The sequence below is a fragment of the Eucyclogobius newberryi genome, unplaced genomic scaffold (assembly GCF_026437365.1).
Source record: "Eucyclogobius newberryi isolate DKJ021-1_F unplaced genomic scaffold, fEucNew1.0.hap1 SCAF_3, whole genome shotgun sequence".
NCBI classification, from domain to species: domain Eukaryota; kingdom Metazoa; phylum Chordata; class Actinopteri; order Gobiiformes; family Gobiidae; genus Eucyclogobius; species Eucyclogobius newberryi.
Window position 1 is genome coordinate 38,453,388 of NW_027315945.1, and position 23,244 is coordinate 38,476,631.

Consider the following 23,244-nt stretch of genomic DNA (forward strand, 5'->3'; position numbering starts at 1 on the left):
AAAGCAGGACTAAAACCGGTCTAAAGCAGGTCTAAAGCAGGTCTAAAGCAGGTCTAAAGCAGGTCTAAAGCAGGTCTAAAGCAGCTCTAAAGCCGGTCTAAAGCAGGTCTAAAGCAGGTCTAAAGCAGGTCTAAAGCAGGTCTAAAGCAGGTCTAAAGCCGGTCTAAAGCCGGTCTAAAGCAGGTCTAAACCAGGTCTAAAGCCGGTCTAAAGCAGGTCTAAACCAGGTCTGAACCAGGTCTAAAGCCGGTCTAAAGCAGGTCTAAAGCAGGTCTAAAGCAGGTCTAAAGCAGGTCTAAAGCCGGTCTAAAGCCGGTCTTAACCAGGTCTAAACCAGGTCTAAGCCAGGTCTAAACCAGGTCTAAAGCAGGTCTAAAGCAGGTCTAAAGCAGGATTAAAGCAGGTCTAAAGCAGGTCTAAACCAGGTCTAAAGCAGGTCTAAAGCAGGTCTAAACCAGGTCTAAAGCCGGTCTAAAGCCGGTCTAAAGCCGGTCTAAAGCCGGTCTAAAGCCGGTCTAAAGCAGGTCTAAACCAGGTCTAAAGCAGGTCTAAAGCAGGTCTAAACCAGGTCTAAAGCAGGTCTAAAGCAGGTCTAAACCAGGTCTAAAGCAGGTCTAAAGCAGGTCTAAAGCAGGTCTAAAGCCGGTCTAAAGCCGGTCTAAAGCCGGTCTAAAGCAGGTCTAAACCAGGTCTAAAGCAGGTCTAAAGCAGGATTAAAGCAGGTCTAAAGCAGGTCTAAAGCAGGACTAAAGCAGGTCTAAAGCAGCTCTAAAGCAGGTCTAAAGCTGGTCTAAAGCAGGTCTAAACCAGGTCTAAGCCAGGTCTAAAGCAGGTCTAAAGCAGGTCTAAAGCAGCTCTAAAGCAGGTCTAAAGCTGGTCTAAAGCAGGTCTAAACCAGGTCTAAGCCAGGTCTAAAGCAGGTCTAAAGCAGGTCTAAAGCCGGTCTAAAGCCGGTCTAAAGCAGGTCTAAAGCAGGACTAAAGCAGGTCTAAAGCAGGTCTAAAGCAGGTCTAAAGCAGGTCTAAAGCAGGTCTAAAGCAGGTCTAAAGCCGGTCTAAAGCCGGTCTAAAGCCGGTCTAAAGCCGGTCTAAAGCAGGACTAAAGCCGGTCTAAAGCCGGTCTAAAGCCGGTCTAAAGCCGGTCTAAAGCAGGTCTAAAGCAGGTCTAAAGCAGGTCTAAAGCCGGTCTAAAGCAGGACTAAAGCAGGTCTAAAGCAGGTCTAAAGCAGGTCTAAAGCAGGTCTAAAGCAGGTCTAAAGCAGGTCTAAAGCAGGTCTAAAGCCGGTCTAAAGCAGGTCTAAAGCAGGTCTAAAGCAGGTCTAAAGCAGGTCTAAAGCAGGTCTAAAGCAGGTCTAAAGCCGGTCTAAAGCCGGTCTAAAGCAGGTCTAAAGCAGGTCTAAAGCAGGTCTAAAGCAGGTCTAAAGCAGGTCTAAAGCCGGTCTAAAACCGGTCTAAAGCAGGTCTAAAGCAGGTCTAAAGCAGGTCTAACCTATTAACCTATGGCGGTAATGCAACACTCGGATGTCAACCGCCATAAAACAACAACAACAACAACAACAGGTCTAAAGCCGGTCTAAAGCAGGTCTAAACCAGGTCTAAACCAGGTCTAAAGCCGGTCTAAAGCAGGTCTAAAGCAGGTCTAAAGCAGGTCTAAAGCCGGTCTTAACCAGGTCTAAACCAGGTCTAAGCCAGGTCTAAACCAGGTCTAAAGCAGGTCTAAAGCAGGTCTAAAGCAGGTCTAAAGCAGGATTAAAGCAGGTCTAAAGCAGGTCTAAACCAGGTCTAAAGCAGGTCTAAAGCAGGTCTAAACCAGGTCTAAAGCCGGTCTAAAGCCGGTCTAAAGCCGGTCTAAAGCCGGTCTAAAGCAGGTCTAAAGCTGGTCTAAAGCCGGTCTAAACCAGGTCTAAAGCCGGTCTAAAGCAGGTCTAAAGCAGGTCTAAAGCAGGATTAAAGCAGGTCTAAAGCAGGTCTAAACCAGGTCTAAAGCAGGTCTAAAGCAGGTCTAAACCAGGTCTAAAGCCGGTCTAAAGCCGGTCTAAAGCCGGTCTAAAGCCGGTCTAAAGCAGGTCTAAAGCTGGTCTAAAGCCGGTCTAAACCAGGTCTAAAGCTGGTCTAAAGCCGGTCTAAACCAGGTCTAAAGCAGGTCTAAAGCAGGTCTAAAGCAGGTCTAATGCAGGTCTAAACCAGGTCTAAAGCCGGTCTAAAGCAGGTCTAAAGCCGGTCTAAAGCAGGTCTAAACCAGGTCTAAAGCCGGTCTAAAGCAGGTTTAAACCAGGTCTAAAGCCGGTCTAAAGCCGGTCTAAAGCAGGTCTAAAGCAGGTCTAAAGCAGGTCTAAAGCAGGTCTAAAGCCGGTCTAAAGCAGGTCTAAAGCAGGTCTAAACCAGGTCTAAAGCAGGTCTAAAGCAGGTCTAAAGCAGGTCTAAAGCCGGTCTAAAGCCGGTCTAAAGCCGGTCTAAAGCAGGTCTAAACCAGGTCTAAAGCAGGACTAAAGCAGGTCTAAAGCAGCTCTAAAGCAGGTCTAAAGCTGGTCTAAAGCAGGATTAAAGCAGGTCTAAAGCAGGTCTAAAGCTGGTCTAAAGCAGGTCTAAAGCAGGTCTAAAGCAGGTCTAAAGCAGGTCTAAAGCAGGTCTAAAGCAGGACTAAAGCAGGTCTAAAGCTGGTCTAAACCAGGTCTAAGCCAGGTCTAAAGCCGGTCTAAAGCAGGTCTAAACCAGGTCTAAACCAGGTCTAAAGCCGGTCTAAAGCAGGTCTAAAGCAGGTCTAAAGCAGGTCTAAAGCCGGTCTTAACCAGGTCTAAACCAGGTCTAAGCCAGGTCTAAACCAGGTCTAAAGCAGGTCTAAAGCAGGTCTAAAGCAGGTCTAAAGCAGGATTAAAGCAGGTCTAAAGCAGGTCTAAACCAGGTCTAAAGCAGGTCTAAAGCAGGTCTAAACCAGGTCTAAAGCCGGTCTAAAGCCGGTCTAAAGCCGGTCTAAAGCCGGTCTAAAGCAGGTCTAAAGCTGGTCTAAAGCCGGTCTAAACCAGGTCTAAAGCCGGTCTAAAGCAGGTCTAAAGCAGGTCTAAAGCAGGATTAAAGCAGGTCTAAAGCAGGTCTAAACCAGGTCTAAAGCAGGTCTAAAGCAGGTCTAAACCAGGTCTAAAGCCGGTCTAAAGCCGGTCTAAAGCCGGTCTAAAGCCGGTCTAAAGCAGGTCTAAAGCTGGTCTAAAGCCGGTCTAAACCAGGTCTAAAGCTGGTCTAAAGCCGGTCTAAACCAGGTCTAAAGCAGGTCTAAAGCAGGTCTAAAGCAGGTCTAATGCAGGTCTAAACCAGGTCTAAAGCCGGTCTAAAGCAGGTCTAAAGCCGGTCTAAAGCAGGTCTAAACCAGGTCTAAAGCCGGTCTAAAGCAGGTTTAAACCAGGTCTAAAGCCGGTCTAAAGCCGGTCTAAAGCAGGTCTAAAGCAGGTCTAAAGCAGGTCTAAAGCAGGTCTAAAGCCGGTCTAAAGCAGGTCTAAAGCAGGTCTAAACCAGGTCTAAAGCAGGTCTAAAGCAGGTCTAAAGCAGGTCTAAAGCCGGTCTAAAGCCGGTCTAAAGCCGGTCTAAAGCAGGTCTAAACCAGGTCTAAAGCAGGACTAAAGCAGGTCTAAAGCAGCTCTAAAGCAGGTCTAAAGCTGGTCTAAAGCAGGATTAAAGCAGGTCTAAAGCAGGTCTAAAGCTGGTCTAAAGCAGGTCTAAAGCAGGTCTAAAGCAGGTCTAAAGCAGGTCTAAAGCAGGTCTAAAGCAGGACTAAAGCAGGTCTAAAGCTGGTCTAAACCAGGTCTAAGCCAGGTCTAAAGCCGGTCTAAAGCAGGTCTAAACCAGGTCTAAACCAGGTCTAAAGCCGGTCTAAAGCAGGTCTAAAGCAGGTCTAAAGCAGGTCTAAAGCCGGTCTTAACCAGGTCTAAACCAGGTCTAAGCCAGGTCTAAACCAGGTCTAAAGCAGGTCTAAAGCAGGTCTAAAGCAGGTCTAAAGCAGGATTAAAGCAGGTCTAAAGCAGGTCTAAACCAGGTCTAAAGTAGGTCTAAAGCAGGTCTAAACCAGGTCTAAAGCCGGTCTAAAGCCGGTCTAAAGCCGGTCTAAAGCCGGTCTAAAGCAGGTCTAAAGCTGGTCTAAAGCCGGTCTAAACCAGGTCTAAAGCCGGTCTAAAGCAGGTCTAAAGCAGGTCTAAAGCAGGTCTAATGCAGGTCTAAACCAGGTCTAAAGCCGGTCTAAAGCAGGTCTAAAGCCGGTCTAAAGCAGGTCTAAACCAGGTCTAAAGCCGGTCTAAAGCAGGTTTAAACCAGGTCTAAAGCCGGTCTAAAGCCGGTCTAAAGCAGGTCTAAAGCAGGTCTAAAGCAGGTCTAAAGCAGGTCTAAAGCAGGTCTAAAGCCGGTCTAAAGCAGGTCTAAAGCAGGTCTAAACCAGGTCTAAAGCAGGTCTAAAGCAGGTCTAAAGCAGGTCTAAAGCCGGTCTAAAGCCGGTCTAAAGCCGGTCTAAAGCAGGTCTAAACCAGGTCTAAAGCAGGACTAAAGCAGGTCTAAAGCAGCTCTAAAGTAGGTCTAAAGCAGGTCTAAAGCAGGTCTAAAGCAGGTCTAAAGCAGGACTAAAGCAGGTCTAAAGCTGGTCTAAACCAGGTCTAAGCCAGGTCTAAAGCAGGTCTAAAGCAGGTCTAAAGCAGGTCTAAAGCAGGTCTAAAGCAGGTCTAAAGCAGGTCTAAAGCCGGTCTAAAGCCGGTCTAAAGCCGGTCTAAAGCAGGTCTAAAGCAGGACTAAAGCAGGTCTAAAGCAGGTCTAAAGCAGGTCTAAAGCCGGTCTAAAGCCGGTCTAAAGCCGGTCTAAAGCCGGTCTAAAGCCGGTCTAAAGCCGGTCTAAAGCAGGACTAAAGCAGGTCTAAAGCTGGTCTAAACCAGGTCAAAGCCAGGTCTAAAGCAGGTCTAAAGCAGGTCTAAAGCAGGTCTAAAGCAGGTCTAAAGCAGGTCTAAAGCAGGTCTAAAGCAGGTCTAAAGCCGGTCTAAAGCAGGTCTAAAGCAGGTCTAAAGCAGGTCTAAAGCAGGTCTAAAGCAGGTCTAAAGCAGGTCTAAAGCAGGTCTAAAGCCGGTCTAAAACCGGTCTAAAGCCGGTCTAAAGCAGGTCTAAAGCAGGTCTAAAGCAGGTCTAAAGCAGGTCTAAAGCAGGTCTAAAGCAGGTTTAAAGCAGGTCTAAAGCAGGTCTAAAGCAGGTCTAAAGCAGGTCTAAAGCAGGTCTAAAGCCGGTCTAAAGCTGGTCTAAAGCCGGTCTAAAGCAGGTCTAAAGCAGGTCTAAAGCAGGTCTAAAGCAGCTCTAAAGCAGGTCTAAAGCAGGTCTAAAGCAGGACTAAAGCAGGTCTAAAGCAGGTCTAAAGCAGGTCTAAAGCAGGTCTAAAGCAGGTCTAAAGCAGGTCTAAAGCAGCTCTAAAGCCGGTCTAAAGCAGGTCTAAAGCAGGTCTAAAGCAGGTCTAAAGCAGGTCTAAAGCAGGTCTAAAGCAGGTCTAAAGCCGGTCTAAAGCCGGTCTTAACCAGGTCTAAACCAGGTCTAAGCCAGGTCTAAACCAGGTCTAAAGCAGGTCTAAAGCAGGTCTAAAGCAGGATTAAAGCAGGTCTAAAGCAGGTCTAAACCAGGTCTAAAGCAGGTCTAAAGCAGGTCTAAACCAGGTCTAAAGCCGGTCTAAAGCCGGTCTAAAGCCGGTATAAAGCCGGTCTAAAGCAGGTCTAAAGCAGGTCTAAAGCAGGTCTAAAGCAGGTCTAAAGCAGGTCTAATGCAGGTCTAAACCAGGTCTAAAGCCGGTCTAAAGCAGGTCTAAAGCCGGTCTAAAGCAGGTCTAAACCAGGTCTAAAGCCGGTCTAAAGCAGGTTTAAACCAGGTCTAAAGCCGGTCTAAAGCCGGTCTAAAGCAGGTCTAAAGCAGGTCTAAAGCAGGTCTAAAGCAGGTCTAAAGCCGGTCTAAAGCAGGTCTAAAGCAGGTCTAAACCAGGTCTAAAGCAGGTCTAAAGCAGGTCTAAAGCAGGTCTAAAGCCGGTCTAAAGCCGGTCTAAAGCCGGTCTAAACCAGGTCTAAAGCAGGTCTAGAGCAGGTCTAAAGCAGGTCTAAACCAGGTCTAAAGCAGGTCTAAAGCAGGTCTAGAGCAGGTCTAAAGCAGGTCTAAAGCAGCTCTAAAGCTGGTCTAAAGCAGGTCTAAAGCAGGTCTAAAGCAGGTCTAAAGCAGGTCCAAAGCAGGTCTAAAGCAGGTCTAAAGCAGGACTAAAGCAGGTCTAAAGCAGGTCTAAAGCAGGTCTAAAGCAGGTCTAAAGCAGCTCTAAAGCAGGTCTAAAGCAGGTCTAAAGCAGGTCTAAAGCCGGTCTAAAGCCGGTCTAAAGCCGGTCTAAAGCAGGTCTAAAGCAGGACTAAAGCAGGTCTAAAGCAGGTCTAAAGCAGGTCTAAAGCAGGTCTAAAGCCGGTCTAAAGCCGGTCTAAAGCCGGTCTAAAGCCGGTCTAAAGCAGGTCTAAAGCAGGTCTAAGCCAGGTCTAAAGCAGGTCTAAAGCAGGTCTAAAGCAGGTCTAAAGCAGGTCTAAAGCCGGTCTAAAGCCGGTCTAAAGCCGGTCTAAAGCCGGTCTAAAGCAGGTCTAAAGCAGGTCTAAGCCAGGTCTAAAGCAGGTCTAAAGCAGGTCTAAAGCAGGTCTAAAGCAGGTCTAAAGCAGGTCTAAAGCAGGTCTAAAGCAGGTCTAAAGCCGGTCTAAAGCAGGTCTAAAGCAGGTCTAAAGCAGGTCTAAAGCAGGTCTAAAGCCGGTCTAAAGCCGGTCTAAAGCCGGTCTAAAGCAGGTCTAAACCAGGTCTAAAGCAGGTCTAAAGCAGGTCTAGAGCAGGTCTAAAGCAGGTCTAAAGCAGGTCTAAAGCAGGTCTAAAGCAGGTCTAAAGCAGGTCTAAAGCAGGTCTAAAGCAGGTCTAAAGCAGGTCTAAAGCCGGTCTAAACCAGGTCTAAGCCAGGTCTAAAGCAGGTCTAAAGCAGGTCTAAAGCAGGTCTAAAGCAGCTCTAAAGCAGGTCTAAAGCAGGTCTAAAGCAGGTCTAAAGCAGGTCTAAAGCCGGTCTAAAGCCGGTCTAAAGCCGGTCTAAAGCAGGTCTAAAGCAGGACTAAAGCAGGTCTAAAGCAGGTCTAAAGCAGGTCTAAAGCAGGTCTAAAGCAGGTCTAAAGCAGGTCTAAAGCCGGTCTAAAGCCGGTCTAAAGCCGGTCTAAAGCAGGACTAAAGCAGGTCTAAAGCAGGTCTAAAGCAGGTCTAAAGCAGGTCTAAAGCAGGTCTAAAGCAGGTCTAAAGCAGGTCTAAAGCAGGTCTAAAGCAGGTCTAAAGCAGGACTAAAACCGGTCTAAAGCAGGTCTAAAGCAGGTCTAAAGCAGGTCTAAAGCAGGTCTAAAGCAGGTCTAAAGCAGCTCTAAAGCCGGTCTAAAGCAGGTCTAAAGCAGGTCTAAAGCAGGTCTAAAGCAGGTCTAAAGCAGGTCTAAAGCCGGTCTAAAGCCGGTCTAAAGCAGGTCTAAACCAGGTCTAAAGCCGGTCTAAAGCAGGTCTAAACCAGGTCTGAACCAGGTCTAAAGCCGGTCTAAAGCAGGTCTAAAGCAGGTCTAAAGCAGGTCTAAAGCAGGTCTAAAGCCGGTCTAAAGCCGGTCTTAACCAGGTCTAAACCAGGTCTAAGCCAGGTCTAAACCAGGTCTAAAGCAGGTCTAAAGCAGGTCTAAAGCAGGATTAAAGCAGGTCTAAAGCAGGTCTAAACCAGGTCTAAAGCAGGTCTAAAGCAGGTCTAAACCAGGTCTAAAGCCGGTCTAAAGCCGGTCTAAAGCCGGTCTAAAGCCGGTCTAAAGCCGGTCTAAAGCAGGTCTAAACCAGGTCTAAAGCAGGTCTAAAGCAGGTCTAAACCAGGTCTAAAGCAGGTCTAAAGCAGGTCTAAACCAGGTCTAAAGCAGGTCTAAAGCAGGTCTAAAGCAGGTCTAAAGCCGGTCTAAAGCCGGTCTAAAGCCGGTCTAAAGCAGGTCTAAACCAGGTCTAAAGCAGGTCTAAAGCAGGATTAAAGCAGGTCTAAAGCAGGTCTAAAGCAGGACTAAAGCAGGTCTAAAGCAGCTCTAAAGCAGGTCTAAAGCTGGTCTAAAGCAGGTCTAAACCAGGTCTAAGCCAGGTCTAAAGCAGGTCTAAAGCAGGTCTAAAGCAGCTCTAAAGCAGGTCTAAAGCTGGTCTAAAGCAGGTCTAAACCAGGTCTAAGCCAGGTCTAAAGCAGGTCTAAAGCAGGTCTAAAGCCGGTCTAAAGCCGGTCTAAAGCAGGTCTAAAGCAGGACTAAAGCAGGTCTAAAGCAGGTCTAAAGCAGGTCTAAAGCAGGTCTAAAGCAGGTCTAAAGCAGGTCTAAAGCCGGTCTAAAGCCGGTCTAAAGCCGGTCTAAAGCCGGTCTAAAGCAGGACTAAAGCCGGTCTAAAGCCGGTCTAAAGCCGGTCTAAAGCCGGTCTAAAGCAGGTCTAAAGCAGGTCTAAAGCAGGTCTAAAGCCGGTCTAAAGCAGGACTAAAGCAGGTCTAAAGCAGGTCTAAAGCAGGTCTAAAGCAGGTCTAAAGCAGGTCTAAAGCAGGTCTAAAGCAGGTCTAAAGCCGGTCTAAAGCAGGTCTAAAGCAGGTCTAAAGCAGGTCTAAAGCAGGTCTAAAGCAGGTCTAAAGCAGGTCTAAAGCCGGTCTAAAGCCGGTCTAAAGCAGGTCTAAAGCAGGTCTAAAGCAGGTCTAAAGCAGGTCTAAAGCCGGTCTAAAACCGGTCTAAAGCAGGTCTAAAGCAGGTCTAAAGCAGGTCTAACCTATTAACCTATGGCGGTAATGCAACACTCGGATGTCAACCGCCATAAAACAACAACAACAACAACAACAGGTCTAAAGCCGGTCTAAAGCAGGTCTAAACCAGGTCTAAACCAGGTCTAAAGCCGGTCTAAAGCAGGTCTAAAGCAGGTCTAAAGCAGGTCTAAAGCCGGTCTTAACCAGGTCTAAACCAGGTCTAAGCCAGGTCTAAACCAGGTCTAAAGCAGGTCTAAAGCAGGTCTAAAGCAGGTCTAAAGCAGGATTAAAGCAGGTCTAAAGCAGGTCTAAACCAGGTCTAAAGCAGGTCTAAAGCAGGTCTAAACCAGGTCTAAAGCCGGTCTAAAGCCGGTCTAAAGCCGGTCTAAAGCCGGTCTAAAGCAGGTCTAAAGCTGGTCTAAAGCCGGTCTAAACCAGGTCTAAAGCCGGTCTAAAGCAGGTCTAAAGCAGGTCTAAAGCAGGATTAAAGCAGGTCTAAAGCAGGTCTAAACCAGGTCTAAAGCAGGTCTAAAGCAGGTCTAAACCAGGTCTAAAGCCGGTCTAAAGCCGGTCTAAAGCCGGTCTAAAGCCGGTCTAAAGCAGGTCTAAAGCTGGTCTAAAGCCGGTCTAAACCAGGTCTAAAGCTGGTCTAAAGCCGGTCTAAACCAGGTCTAAAGCAGGTCTAAAGCAGGTCTAAAGCAGGTCTAATGCAGGTCTAAACCAGGTCTAAAGCCGGTCTAAAGCAGGTCTAAAGCCGGTCTAAAGCAGGTCTAAACCAGGTCTAAAGCCGGTCTAAAGCAGGTTTAAACCAGGTCTAAAGCCGGTCTAAAGCCGGTCTAAAGCAGGTCTAAAGCAGGTCTAAAGCAGGTCTAAAGCAGGTCTAAAGCCGGTCTAAAGCAGGTCTAAAGCAGGTCTAAACCAGGTCTAAAGCAGGTCTAAAGCAGGTCTAAAGCAGGTCTAAAGCCGGTCTAAAGCCGGTCTAAAGCCGGTCTAAAGCAGGTCTAAACCAGGTCTAAAGCAGGACTAAAGCAGGTCTAAAGCAGCTCTAAAGCAGGTCTAAAGCTGGTCTAAAGCAGGATTAAAGCAGGTCTAAAGCAGGTCTAAAGCTGGTCTAAAGCAGGTCTAAAGCAGGTCTAAAGCAGGTCTAAAGCAGGTCTAAAGCAGGTCTAAAGCAGGACTAAAGCAGGTCTAAAGCTGGTCTAAACCAGGTCTAAGCCAGGTCTAAAGCCGGTCTAAAGCAGGTCTAAACCAGGTCTAAACCAGGTCTAAAGCCGGTCTAAAGCAGGTCTAAAGCAGGTCTAAAGCAGGTCTAAAGCCGGTCTTAACCAGGTCTAAACCAGGTCTAAGCCAGGTCTAAACCAGGTCTAAAGCAGGTCTAAAGCAGGTCTAAAGCAGGTCTAAAGCAGGATTAAAGCAGGTCTAAAGCAGGTCTAAACCAGGTCTAAAGCAGGTCTAAAGCAGGTCTAAACCAGGTCTAAAGCCGGTCTAAAGCCGGTCTAAAGCCGGTCTAAAGCCGGTCTAAAGCAGGTCTAAAGCTGGTCTAAAGCCGGTCTAAACCAGGTCTAAAGCCGGTCTAAAGCAGGTCTAAAGCAGGTCTAAAGCAGGATTAAAGCAGGTCTAAAGCAGGTCTAAACCAGGTCTAAAGCAGGTCTAAAGCAGGTCTAAACCAGGTCTAAAGCCGGTCTAAAGCCGGTCTAAAGCCGGTCTAAAGCCGGTCTAAAGCAGGTCTAAAGCTGGTCTAAAGCCGGTCTAAACCAGGTCTAAAGCTGGTCTAAAGCCGGTCTAAACCAGGTCTAAAGCAGGTCTAAAGCAGGTCTAAAGCAGGTCTAATGCAGGTCTAAACCAGGTCTAAAGCCGGTCTAAAGCAGGTCTAAAGCCGGTCTAAAGCAGGTCTAAACCAGGTCTAAAGCCGGTCTAAAGCAGGTTTAAACCAGGTCTAAAGCCGGTCTAAAGCCGGTCTAAAGCAGGTCTAAAGCAGGTCTAAAGCAGGTCTAAAGCAGGTCTAAAGCCGGTCTAAAGCAGGTCTAAAGCAGGTCTAAACCAGGTCTAAAGCAGGTCTAAAGCAGGTCTAAAGCAGGTCTAAAGCCGGTCTAAAGCCGGTCTAAAGCCGGTCTAAAGCAGGTCTAAACCAGGTCTAAAGCAGGACTAAAGCAGGTCTAAAGCAGCTCTAAAGCAGGTCTAAAGCTGGTCTAAAGCAGGATTAAAGCAGGTCTAAAGCAGGTCTAAAGCTGGTCTAAAGCAGGTCTAAAGCAGGTCTAAAGCAGGTCTAAAGCAGGTCTAAAGCAGGTCTAAAGCAGGACTAAAGCAGGTCTAAAGCTGGTCTAAACCAGGTCTAAGCCAGGTCTAAAGCCGGTCTAAAGCAGGTCTAAACCAGGTCTAAACCAGGTCTAAAGCCGGTCTAAAGCAGGTCTAAAGCAGGTCTAAAGCAGGTCTAAAGCCGGTCTTAACCAGGTCTAAACCAGGTCTAAGCCAGGTCTAAACCAGGTCTAAAGCAGGTCTAAAGCAGGTCTAAAGCAGGTCTAAAGCAGGATTAAAGCAGGTCTAAAGCAGGTCTAAACCAGGTCTAAAGTAGGTCTAAAGCAGGTCTAAACCAGGTCTAAAGCCGGTCTAAAGCCGGTCTAAAGCCGGTCTAAAGCCGGTCTAAAGCAGGTCTAAAGCTGGTCTAAAGCCGGTCTAAACCAGGTCTAAAGCCGGTCTAAAGCAGGTCTAAAGCAGGTCTAAAGCAGGTCTAATGCAGGTCTAAACCAGGTCTAAAGCCGGTCTAAAGCAGGTCTAAAGCCGGTCTAAAGCAGGTCTAAACCAGGTCTAAAGCCGGTCTAAAGCAGGTTTAAACCAGGTCTAAAGCCGGTCTAAAGCCGGTCTAAAGCAGGTCTAAAGCAGGTCTAAAGCAGGTCTAAAGCAGGTCTAAAGCAGGTCTAAAGCCGGTCTAAAGCAGGTCTAAAGCAGGTCTAAACCAGGTCTAAAGCAGGTCTAAAGCAGGTCTAAAGCAGGTCTAAAGCCGGTCTAAAGCCGGTCTAAAGCCGGTCTAAAGCAGGTCTAAACCAGGTCTAAAGCAGGACTAAAGCAGGTCTAAAGCAGCCCTAAAGTAGGTCTAAAGCAGGTCTAAAGCAGGTCTAAAGCAGGTCTAAAGCAGGACTAAAGCAGGTCTAAAGCTGGTCTAAACCAGGTCTAAGCCAGGTCTAAAGCAGGTCTAAAGCAGGTCTAAAGCAGGTCTAAAGCAGGTCTAAAGCAGGTCTAAAGCAGGTCTAAAGCCGGTCTAAAGCCGGTCTAAAGCCGGTCTAAAGCAGGTCTAAAGCAGGACTAAAGCAGGTCTAAAGCAGGTCTAAAGCAGGTCTAAAGCCGGTCTAAAGCCGGTCTAAAGCCGGTCTAAAGCCGGTCTAAAGCCGGTCTAAAGCCGGTCTAAAGCAGGACTAAAGCAGGTCTAAAGCTGGTCTAAACCAGGTCAAAGCCAGGTCTAAAGCAGGTCTAAAGCAGGTCTAAAGCAGGTCTAAAGCAGGTCTAAAGCAGGTCTAAAGCAGGTCTAAAGCAGGTCTAAAGCCGGTCTAAAGCAGGTCTAAAGCAGGTCTAAAGCAGGTCTAAAGCAGGTCTAAAGCAGGTCTAAAGCAGGTCTAAAGCAGGTCTAAAGCCGGTCTAAAACCGGTCTAAAGCCGGTCTAAAGCAGGTCTAAAGCAGGTCTAAAGCAGGTCTAAAGCAGGTCTAAAGCAGGTCTAAAGCAGGTTTAAAGCAGGTCTAAAGCAGGTCTAAAGCAGGTCTAAAGCAGGTCTAAAGCAGGTCTAAAGCCGGTCTAAAGCTGGTCTAAAGCCGGTCTAAAGCAGGTCTAAAGCAGGTCTAAAGCAGGTCTAAAGCAGCTCTAAAGCAGGTCTAAAGCAGGTCTAAAGCAGGACTAAAGCAGGTCTAAAGCAGGTCTAAAGCAGGTCTAAAGCAGGTCTAAAGCAGGTCTAAAGCAGGTCTAAAGCAGCTCTAAAGCCGGTCTAAAGCAGGTCTAAAGCAGGTCTAAAGCAGGTCTAAAGCAGGTCTAAAGCAGGTCTAAAGCAGGTCTAAAGCCGGTCTAAAGCCGGTCTTAACCAGGTCTAAACCAGGTCTAAGCCAGGTCTAAACCAGGTCTAAAGCAGGTCTAAAGCAGGATTAAAGCAGGTCTAAAGCAGGTCTAAACCAGGTCTAAAGCAGGTCTAAAGCAGGTCTAAACCAGGTCTAAAGCCGGTCTAAAGCCGGTCTAAAGCCGGTATAAAGCCGGTCTAAAGCAGGTCTAAAGCAGGTCTAAAGCAGGTCTAAAGCAGGTCTAAAGCAGGTCTAATGCAGGTCTAAACCAGGTCTAAAGCCGGTCTAAAGCAGGTCTAAAGCCGGTCTAAAGCAGGTCTAAACCAGGTCTAAAGCCGGTCTAAAGCAGGTTTAAACCAGGTCTAAAGCCGGTCTAAAGCCGGTCTAAAGCAGGTCTAAAGCAGGTCTAAAGCAGGTCTAAAGCAGGTCTAAAGCCGGTCTAAAGCAGGTCTAAAGCAGGTCTAAACCAGGTCTAAAGCAGGTCTAAAGCAGGTCTAAAGCAGGTCTAAAGCCGGTCTAAAGCCGGTCTAAAGCCGGTCTAAACCAGGTCTAAAGCAGGTCTAGAGCAGGTCTAAAGCAGGTCTAAACCAGGTCTAAAGCAGGTCTAAAGCAGGTCTAGAGCAGGTCTAAAGCAGGTCTAAAGCAGCTCTAAAGCTGGTCTAAAGCAGGTCTAAAGCAGGTCTAAAGCAGGTCTAAAGCAGGTCCAAAGCAGGTCTAAAGCAGGTCTAAAGCAGGACTAAAGCAGGTCTAAAGCAGGTCTAAAGCAGGTCTAAAGCAGGTCTAAAGCAGCTCTAAAGCAGGTCTAAAGCAGGTCTAAAGCAGGTCTAAAGCCGGTCTAAAGCCGGTCTAAAGCCGGTCTAAAGCAGGTCTAAAGCAGGACTAAAGCAGGTCTAAAGCAGGTCTAAAGCAGGTCTAAAGCAGGTCTAAAGCCGGTCTAAAGCCGGTCTAAAGCCGGTCTAAAGCCGGTCTAAAGCAGGTCTAAAGCAGGTCTAAGCCAGGTCTAAAGCAGGTCTAAAGCAGGTCTAAAGCAGGTCTAAAGCAGGTCTAAAGCCGGTCTAAAGCCGGTCTAAAGCCGGTCTAAAGCCGGTCTAAAGCAGGTCTAAAGCAGGTCTAAGCCAGGTCTAAAGCAGGTCTAAAGCAGGTCTAAAGCAGGTCTAAAGCAGGTCTAAAGCAGGTCTAAAGCAGGTCTAAAGCAGGTCTAAAGCCGGTCTAAAGCAGGTCTAAAGCAGGTCTAAAGCAGGTCTAAAGCAGGTCTAAAGCCGGTCTAAAGCCGGTCTAAAGCCGGTCTAAAGCAGGTCTAAACCAGGTCTAAAGCAGGTCTAAAGCAGGTCTAGAGCAGGTCTAAAGCAGGTCTAAAGCAGGTCTAAAGCAGGTCTAAAGCAGGTCTAAAGCAGGTCTAAAGCAGGTCTAAAGCAGGTCTAAAGCAGGTCTAAAGCCGGTCTAAACCAGGTCTAAGCCAGGTCTAAAGCAGGTCTAAAGCAGGTCTAAAGCAGGTCTAAAGCAGCTCTAAAGCAGGTCTAAAGCAGGTCTAAAGCAGGTCTAAAGCAGGTCTAAAGCCGGTCTAAAGCCGGTCTAAAGCCGGTCTAAAGCAGGTCTAAAGCAGGACTAAAGCAGGTCTAAAGCAGGTCTAAAGCAGGTCTAAAGCAGGTCTAAAGCAGGTCTAAAGCAGGTCTAAAGCCGGTCTAAAGCCGGTCTAAAGCCGGTCTAAAGCAGGTCTAAAGCATGACTAAAGCAGGTCTAAAGCTGGTCTAAACCAGGTCTAAGCCAGGTCTAAAGCAGGTCTAAAGCAGGTCTAAAGCAGGTCTAAAGCAGGTCTAAAGCAGGTCTAAAGCAGGTCTAAAGCAGGTCTAAAGCAGGTCTAAAGCCGGTCTAAAGCAGGTCTAAAGCAGGTCTAAAGCAGGTCTAAAGCAGGTCTAAAGCAGGTCTAAAGCAGGTCTAAAGCCGGTCTAAAGCCGGTCTAAAGCCGGTCTAAAGCAGGTCTAAAGCAGGTCTAAAGCAGGTCTAAAGCAGCTCTAAAGCCGGTCTAAAGCAGGACTAAAGCAGGTCTAAAGCAGGTCTAAAGCAGGTCTAAAGCAGGTCTAAAGCAGGTCTAAAGCAGGTCTAAAGCAGCTCTAAAGCCGGTCTAAAGCAGGTCTAAAGCAGGTCTAAAGCAGGTCTAAAGCAGGTCTAAAGCAGGTCTAAAGCAGGTCTAAAGCAGGTCTAAAGCAGCTCTAAAGCCGGTCTAAAGCAGGTCTAAAGCAGGTCTAAAGCAGGTCTAAAGCAGGTCTAAAGCAGGTCTAAAGCAGCTCTAAAGCCGGTCTAAAGCAGGACTAAAGCAGGTCTAAAGCAGGTCTAAAGCAGGTCTAAAGCAGGTCTAAAGCAGGTCTAAAGCAGGTCTAAAGCAGCTCTAAAGCCGGTCTAAAGCAGGTCTAAAGCAGGTCTAAAGCAGGTCTAAAGCAGGTCTAAAGCAGGTCTAAAGCAGGTCTAAAGCAGGTCTAAAGCAGCTCTAAAGCCGGTCTAAAGCAGGACTAAAGCAGGTCTAAAGCAGGTCTAAACCAGGTCTAAAGCAGGTCTAAAGCAGGTCTAAAGCAGGTCTAAAGCAGCTCTAAAGCCGGTCTAAAGCAGGTCTAAAGCAGGTCTAAAGCAGGACTAAAGCAGGTCTAAAGCAGGTCTAAAGCAGGTCTAAAGCAGGTCTAAAGCAGCTCTAAAGCAGGACTAAAGCAGGTCTAAAGCAGGTCTAAAGCAGCTCTAAAGTAGGTCTAAAGCAGCTCTAAAGCAGGTCTAAAGCAGGTCTAAAGCAGGTCTAAAGCAGCTCTAAAGCCGGTCTAAAGCAGGGTAACAGAAAGGTTTACAGATGCAGAAGTCTGGCTCTATCTGAGAGAGACAAACCATCTCGTTTTGTCCATCAGAAACAATCACATTAAGTCCATAAAAAGAACTGCGTCTGGGAACGATCTCTCTCTGTTTCCTCTTCAGTCTGAGTCTGTCTGCAACCAGGACTAAACCAGGACTAAAGCAGGACTAAACCAGGACTAAAGCAGGACTTAAGCGGGACTTAAGCAGGACTTAAGCAGGAGCAGGACTGAACTTGGACTAAACCTGGTCTAAGAGTCATAAAAGCGTTGCAGAGCCCTGATCACATTTGTCTGTAATGTCGGGTCCGTCTCAGAGTCTTCAGTCTGAGCCGTCTGCACTTAAAAGATGGATTTACAGGAAGAATCAATATCTCTGTTTTCATCAATACTTATTTCTGCTATGAGAACAGAGAAAGGGCTTTAGTCCTGGTTTAGTCCTTGTTTAGTCCTGATTTAGTCCTGATTTAGTCCTGGTTTAGTCCTGGTTTAGTCCTGATTTAGTCCTGATTTAGTCCCAGCTCAGTCCTGGTTCAGTCCTGGCTCAGTCCTGGCTCAGTCCTGGTTTAGTCCTGGTTTAGTCCTGGTTCAGTCCTGGTTTAGTCCTGGTTCAGTCCTGGTTCAGTCCTGGCTCAGTCCTGGCTCAGTCCTGGTTCAGTCCTGGCTCAGTCCTGGCTCAGTCCTGGTTCAGTCCTGGCTCAGTCCTGGCTCAGTCCTGGCTCAGTCCTGGCTCAGTCCTGGCTCAGTCCTGGTTCAGTCCTGGTTCAGTCCTGGCTCAGTCCTGGCTCAGTCCTGGCTCAGTCCTGGCTCAGTCCTGGCTCAGTCCTGGTTCAGTCCTGGCTCAGTCCTGGTTCAGTCCTGGCTCAGTCCTGGCTCAGTCCTGGCTCAGTCCTGGCTCAGTCCTGGCTCAGTCCTGGCTCAGTCCTGGTTCAGTCCTGGCTCAGTCCTGGCTCAGTCCTGGTTCAGTCCTGGCTCAGTCCTGGCTCAGTCCTGGCTCAGTCCTGGCTCAGTCCTGGCTCAGTCCTGGCTCAGTCCTGGCTCAGTCCTGGCTCAGTCCTGGTTCAGTCCTGGCTCAGTCCTGGCTCAGTCCTGGCTCAGTCCTGGCTCAGTCCTGGCTCAGTCCTGGCTCAGTCCTGGTTCAGTCCTGGCTCAGTCCTGGCTCAGTCCTGGCTCAGTCCTGGCTCAGTCCTGGCTCAGTCCTGGCTCAGTCCTGTAGTCGTGCCTCTTATTTGTTTCTCTCTGGGGAAAGTGACTCATCCTCAGCAGTTATTAAAAGACACTTACAGATCTGCTCCTGTCTGTGAACACACCCTTTTCTGCCAACGAAAACACAAGAGTAGGTTTGGTCCTAGTTTATACCTTGTTTAGATCTGGTTTAGCTGTGGTTTTGGTCCTGGTTTAGTTCCAGTTTAACCCTGTTTTTTAAACCTGGTTTAGTCCTGGTTTAGTCCTGGTTTGGACCTAAATTAGACCTGGTTTAGTCCTAGTTTAGTCCTAGTTTAGTCCTGGTTTAGTCCTGGTTTAGTAATGGTTTAGTCCTGGTTTAGTCGTGGTTTATTCCTAGTTTAGTCCTAGTTTAGTCCTGGTTTAGCCCTGGTTTAGACCTGGTTTAGTCCTGGTTTAGCCCTGGGTTTGGTCCTGGTTTAGTTCTGGTTTAGCCCTGGTTTAGCCCTGGTTAAGCCCTGGTTTAGCCCTGGTTTAGGTCCTCTGGCTCTAGTCATGATGTTTCCGGGTCAGATTAGTTTTAATCCTGGACTCAGTTTATGAACAAGTCAGATTTACTGGATTATCACATTTCCGGCTTTCACAGGGAAAAACTCAAAAAACATGAGGATTATTTTAAGAACTCGCCATCCGAGTGTGAGCTTCTGTTGTGCCCCTGGTGATTTGTTTGCCTGGAATGTTCCAAAGTATGGCATTAAACTCATCTATAGTCCTGGTTTAGACCTTGTTTAGACCTTGTTTAGTCCTGGTTCAGTCCTGGTTTAGCCCTGGTTTGACCTGGGTTAGCCCTGGTTTAGCCCTGGTTTGACCTGGGTTAGTCCTGGTTTAGCCCTGGTTTGACCTGGGTTAGTCCTGGTTTAGCCCTGGTTTAGCCCTGGGTTAGCCCTGGTTTAGCCCTGGTTTGACCTGGGTTAGTCCTGGTTTAGCCCTGGTTTGACCTGGGTTAGCCCTGGTTTAGCCCTGGTTTGACCTGGGTTAGTCCTGGTTTAGCCCTGGTTTGACCTGGGTTAGTCCTGGTTTAGCCCTGGTTTAGTCCTGTTTTAGACCTGGTTTAGTCCTGCTTTAGTCCTTGTTCAGTCCTGGTTTAGACCTTGTTTAGTCCTGGTTTAGTCCTGCTTTAGTCCTGGTTCAGTCCTGGTTTAGCCCTGGTTTGACCTGGGTTAGTGCTGGTTTAGCCCTGGTTTGACCTGGGTTAGCCCTGGTTTAGCCCTGGTTTGACCTGGGTTAGTCCTGGTTTAGCCCTGGTTTGACCTGGGTTAGCCCTGGTTTAGCCCTGGTTTGACCTGTGTTAGACCTGGTTTAGACCTGGTTTGACCTGGGTTAGTCATGGTTTAGCCCTGGTTTGACCTGGGTTAGTCCTGGTTTAGCCCTGGTTTGACCTGGGTTAGCCCTGGTTTGACCTGGTTTGACCTGGGTTAGCCCTGGTTTGACCTGGTTTGACCTGGGTTAGTCCTGGTTTAGCCCTGGTTTGACCTGGGTTAGTCCTGGTTTAGCCCTGGTTTGACCTGTGTTAGACCTGGTTTAGCCCTGGTTTGACCTGGGTTAGCCCTGGTTTAGCCCTGGTTTGACCTGGGTTAGCCCTGGTTTGACCTGGTTTGACCTGGGTTAGTCCTGGTTTAGCCCTGGTTTGACCTGGGTTAGTCCTGGTTTAGCCCTGGTTTGACCTGGGTTAGCCCTGGTTTGACCTGGTTTGACCTGGGTTAGTCCTGGTTTAGCCCTGGTTTGACCTGTGTTAGACCTGGTTTAGCCCTGGTTTGACCTGGATTAGCCCTGGGTTAGCCCTGGTCTGACCTGGTTTGACCTGGGTTAGCCCTGGTTTGACCTGGTTTGACCTGGGTTAGCCCTGGTTTAGCCCTGGTTTGACCTGGGTTAGCCCTGGTTTGACCTGGTTTGACCTGGGTTAGTCCTGGTTTAGCCCTGGTTTGACCTGGGTTAGCCCTGGTTTAGCCCTGGTTTGACCTGGGTTAGTCCTGGTTTAGCCCTGGTTTGACCTGGGTTAGTCCTGGTTTAGCCCTGGTTTGACCTGGGTTAGCCCTGGTTTGACCTGGTTTGACCTGGGTTAGCCCTGGTTTGACCTGGTTTGACCTGGGTTAGTCCTGGTTTAGCCCTGGTTTGACCTGGGTTAGTCCTGGTTTAGCCCTGGTTTGACCTGTGTTAGACCTGGTTTAGCCCTGGTTTGACCTGGGTTAGCCCTGGTTTAGCCCTGGTTTGACCTGGGTTAGCCCTGGTTTGACCTGGTTTGACCTGGGTTAGTCCTGGTTTAGCCCTGGTTTGACCTGGGTTAGCCCTGGTTTGACCTGGTTTGACCTGGGTTAGTCCTGGTTTAGCCCTGGTTTGACCTGTGTTAGACCTGGTTTAGCCCTGGTTTGACCTGGGTTAGCCCTGGGTTAGCCCTGGTTTGACCTGGTTTGACCTGGGTTAGCCCTGGTTTGACCTGGTTTGACCTGGGTTAGCCCTGGTTTAGCCCTGGTTTGACCTGGGTTAGCCCTGGTTTGACCTGGTTTGACCTGGGTTAGTCCTGGTTTAGCCCTGGTTTGACCTGGGTTGGCCCTGGTTTAGCCCTGGTTTGACCTGGGTTAGTCCTGGTTTAGCCCTGGTTTGACCTGGGTTAGTCCTGGTTTAGCCCTGGTTTGACCTGGGTTAGTCCTGGTTTAGCCCTGGTTTGACCTGTGTTAGACCTGGTTTAGCCCTGGTTTGACCTGGGTTAGCCCTGGTTTGACCTGGTTTGACCTGGGTTAGTCCTGGTTTAGCCCTGGTTTGACCTGGGTTAGTCCTGGTTTAGCCCTGGTTTGACCTGGGTTAGCCCTGGTTTGACCTGGTTTGACCTGGGTTAGTCCTGGTTTAGCCCTGGTTTGACCTGTGTTAGACCTGGTTTAGCCCTGGTTTGACCTGGGTTAGCCCTGGGTTAGCCCTGGTTTGACCTGGTTTGACCTGGGTTAGCCCTGGTTTGACCTGGTTTGACCTGGGTTTGCCCTGGTTTAGCCCTGGTTTGACCTGGGTTAGCCCTGGTTTGACCTGGTTTGACCTGGGTTAGTCCTGGTTTAGCCCTGGTTTGACCTGGGTTAGCCCTGGTTTAGCCCTGGTTTGACCTGGGTTAGTCCTGGTTTAGCCCTGGTTTGACCTGGGTTAGTCCTGGTTTAGCCCTGGTTTGACCTGGGTTAGCCCTGGTTTGACCTGGTTTGACCTGGGTTAGTCCTGGTTTAGCCCTGGTTTGACCTGGGTTAGTCCTGGTTTAGCCCTGGTTTGACCTGGGTTAGTCCTGGTTTAGCCCTGGTTTGACCTGGGTTAGCCCTGGTTTGACCTGGTTTGACCTGGGTTAGTCCTGGTTTAGCCCTGGTTTGACCTGTGTTAGACCTGGTTTAGCCCTGGTTTGACCTGGGTTAGCCCTGGGTTAGCCCTGGTTTGACCTGGGTTAGTCCTGGTTTAGCCCTGGTTTAGTCCTGTTTTAGACCTGGTTTAGTCCTGCTTTAGTCCTTGTTCAGTCCTGGTTTAGACCTTGTTTAGTCCTGGTTTAGTCCTGCTTTAGTCCTGGTTCAGTCCTGGTTTAGCCCTGGTTTGACCTGGGTTAGTGCTGGTTTAGCCCTGGTTTGACCTGGGTTAGCCCTGGTTTAGCCCTGGTTTGACCTGGGTTAGTCCTGGTTTAGCCCTGGTTTGACCTGGGTTAGCCCTGGTTTAGCCCTGGTTTGACCTGTGTTAGACCTGGTTTAGACCTGGTTTGACCTGGGTTAGTCATGGTTTAGCCCTGGTTTGACCTGGGTTAGTCCTGGTTTAGCCCTGGTTTGACCTGGGTTAGCCCTGGTTTGACCTGGTTTGACCTGGGTTAGCCCTGGTTTGACCTGGTTTGACCTGGGTTAGTCCTGGTTTAGCCCTGGTTTGACCTGGGTTAGTCCTGGTTTAGCCCTGGTTTGACCTGTGTTAGACCTGGTTTAGCCCTGGTTTGACCTGGGTTAGCCCTGGTTTAGCCCTGGTTTGACCTGGGTTAGCCCTGGTTTGACCTGGTTTGACCTGGGTTAGTCCTGGTTTAGCCCTGGTTTGACCTGGGTTAGTCCTGGTTTAGCCCTGGTTTGACCTGGGTTAGCCCTGGTTTGACCTGGTTTGACCTGGGTTAGTCCTGGTTTAGCCCTGGTTTGACCTGTGTTAGACCTGGTTTAGCCCTGGTTTGACCTGGGTTAGCCCTGGGTTAGCCCTGGTCTGACCTGGTTTGACCTGGGTTAGCCCTGGTTTGACCTGGTTTGACCTGGGTTAGCCCTGGTTTAGCCCTGGTTTGACCTGGGTTAGCCCTGGTTTGACCTGGTTTGACCTGGGTTAGTCCTGGTTTAGCCCTGGTTTGACCTGGGTTAGCCCTGGTTTAGCCCTGGTTTGACCTGGGTTAGTCCTGGTTTAGCCCTGGTTTGACCTGGGTTAGTCCTGGTTTAGCCCTGGTTTGACCTGGGTTAGCCCTGGTTTGACCTGGTTTGACCTGGGTTAGCCCTGGTTTGACCTGGTTTGACCTGGGTTAGTCCTGGTTTAGCCCTGGTTTGACCTGGGTTAGTCCTGGTTTAGCCCTGGTTTGACCTGTGTTAGACCTGGTTTAGCCCTGGTTTGACCTGGGTTAGCCCTGGTTTAGCCCTGGTTTGACCTGGGTTAGCCCTGGTTTGACCTGGTTTGACCTGGGTTAGTCCTGGTTTAGCCCTGGTTTGACCTGGGTTAGTCCTGGTTTAGCCCTGGTTTGACCTGGGTTAGCCCTGGTTTGACCTGGTTTGACCTGGGTTAGTCCTGGTTTAGCCCTGGTTTGACCTGTGTTAGACCTGGTTTAGCCCTGGTTTGACCTGGGTTAGCCCTGGGTTAGCCCTGGTTTGACCTGGTTTGACCTGGGTTAGCCCTGGTTTGACCTGGTTTGACCTGGGTTAGCCCTGGTTTAGCCCTGGTTTGACCTGGGTTAGCCCTGGTTTGACCTGGTTTGACCTGGGTTAGTCCTGGTTTAGCCCTGGTTTGACCTGGGTTGGCCCTGGTTTAGCCCTGGTTTGACCTGGGTTAGTCCTGGTTTAGCCCTGGTTTGACCTGGGTTAGTCCTGGTTTAGCCCTGGTTTGACCTGGGTTAGTCCTGGTTTAGCCCTGGTTTGACCTGTGTTAGACCTGGTTTAGCCCTGGTTTGACCTGGGTTAGCCCTGGTTTAGCCCTGGTTTGACCTGGGTTAGCCCTGGTTTGACCTGGTTTGACCTGGGTTAGTCCTGGTTTAGCCCTGGTTTGACCTGGGTTAGTCCTGGTTTAGCCCTGGTTTGACCTGGGTTAGCCCTGGTTTGACCTGGTTTGACCTGGGTTAGTCCTGGTTTAGCCCTGGTTTGACCTGTGTTAGACCTGGTTTAGCCCTGGTTTGACCTGGGTTAGCCCTGGGTTAGCCCTGGTTTGACCTGGTTTGACCTGGGTTAGCCCTGGTTTGACCTGGTTTGACCTGGGTTTGCCCTGGTTTAGCCCTGGTTTGACCTGGGTTAGCCCTGGTTTGACCTGGTTTGACCTGGGTTAGTCCTGGTTTAGCCCTGGTTTGACCTGGGTTAGCCCTGGTTTAGCCCTGGTTTGACCTGGGTTAGTCCTGGTTTAGCCCTGGTTTGACCTGGGTTAGTCCTGGTTTAGCCCTGGTTTGACCTGGGTTAGCCCTGGTTTGACCTGGTTTGACCTGGGTTAGTCCTGGTTTAGCCCTGGTTTGACCTGGGTTAGTCCTGGTTTAGCCCTGGTTTGACCTGGGTTAGTCCTGGTTTAGCCCTGGTTTGACCTGGGTTAGCCCTGGTTTGACCTGGTTTGACCTGGGTTAGTCCTGGTTTAGCCCTGGTTTGACCTGTGTTAGACCTGGTTTAGCCCTGGTTTGACCTGGGTTAGCCCTGGGTTAGCCCTGGTTTGACCTGGTTTGACCTGGGTTAGCCCTGGTTTGACCTGGTTTGACCTGGGTTTGCCCTGGTTTAGCCCTGGTTTGACCTGGGTTAGCCCTGGTTTGACCTGGTTTGACCTGGGTTAGTCCTGGTTTAGCCCTGGTTTGACCTGGGTTAGCCCTGGTTTAGCCCTGGTTTGACCTGGGTTAGTCCTTGTTTAGCCCTGGTTTGACCTGGGTTAGTCCTGGTTTAGCCCTGGTTTGACCTGGGTTAGCCCTGGTTTGACCTGGTTTGACCTGGGTTAGTCCTGGTTTAGCCCTGGTTTGACCTGTGTTAGACCTGGTTTAGCCCTGGTTTGACCTGGGTTAGCCCTGGGTTAGCCCTGGTTTGACCTGGTTTGACCTGGGTTAGCCCTGGTTTGACCTGGTTTGACCTGGGTTTGCCCTGGTTTAGCCCTGGTTTGACCTGGGTTAGCCCTGGTTTGACCTGGTTTGACCTGGGTTAGTCCTGGTTTAGCCCTGGTTTGACCT

The 23,244-nt window shown here is 49.0% G+C and overlaps 1 protein-coding gene across 1 annotated transcript in view; it reads right to left on the reverse strand.

Annotated features, from left to right (window-relative positions):
* LOC140374687 (oxysterol-binding protein-related protein 11-like) overlaps positions 1 to 16,816 on the reverse strand; it is a 37,013-nt gene extending 20,197 nt beyond the window's left edge. Inside the window, exon 1 of the mRNA XM_072461686.1 lies at positions 15,685 to 16,816. Within this exon, the coding sequence (XP_072317787.1) occupies positions 15,685 to 15,687 (3 nt within the window). The 5' untranslated portion in view covers positions 15,688 to 16,816. The remainder of the gene's footprint in view (positions 1 to 15,684) is intronic.
* Between the last annotated feature and the right edge of the window lie 6,428 nt (positions 16,817 to 23,244).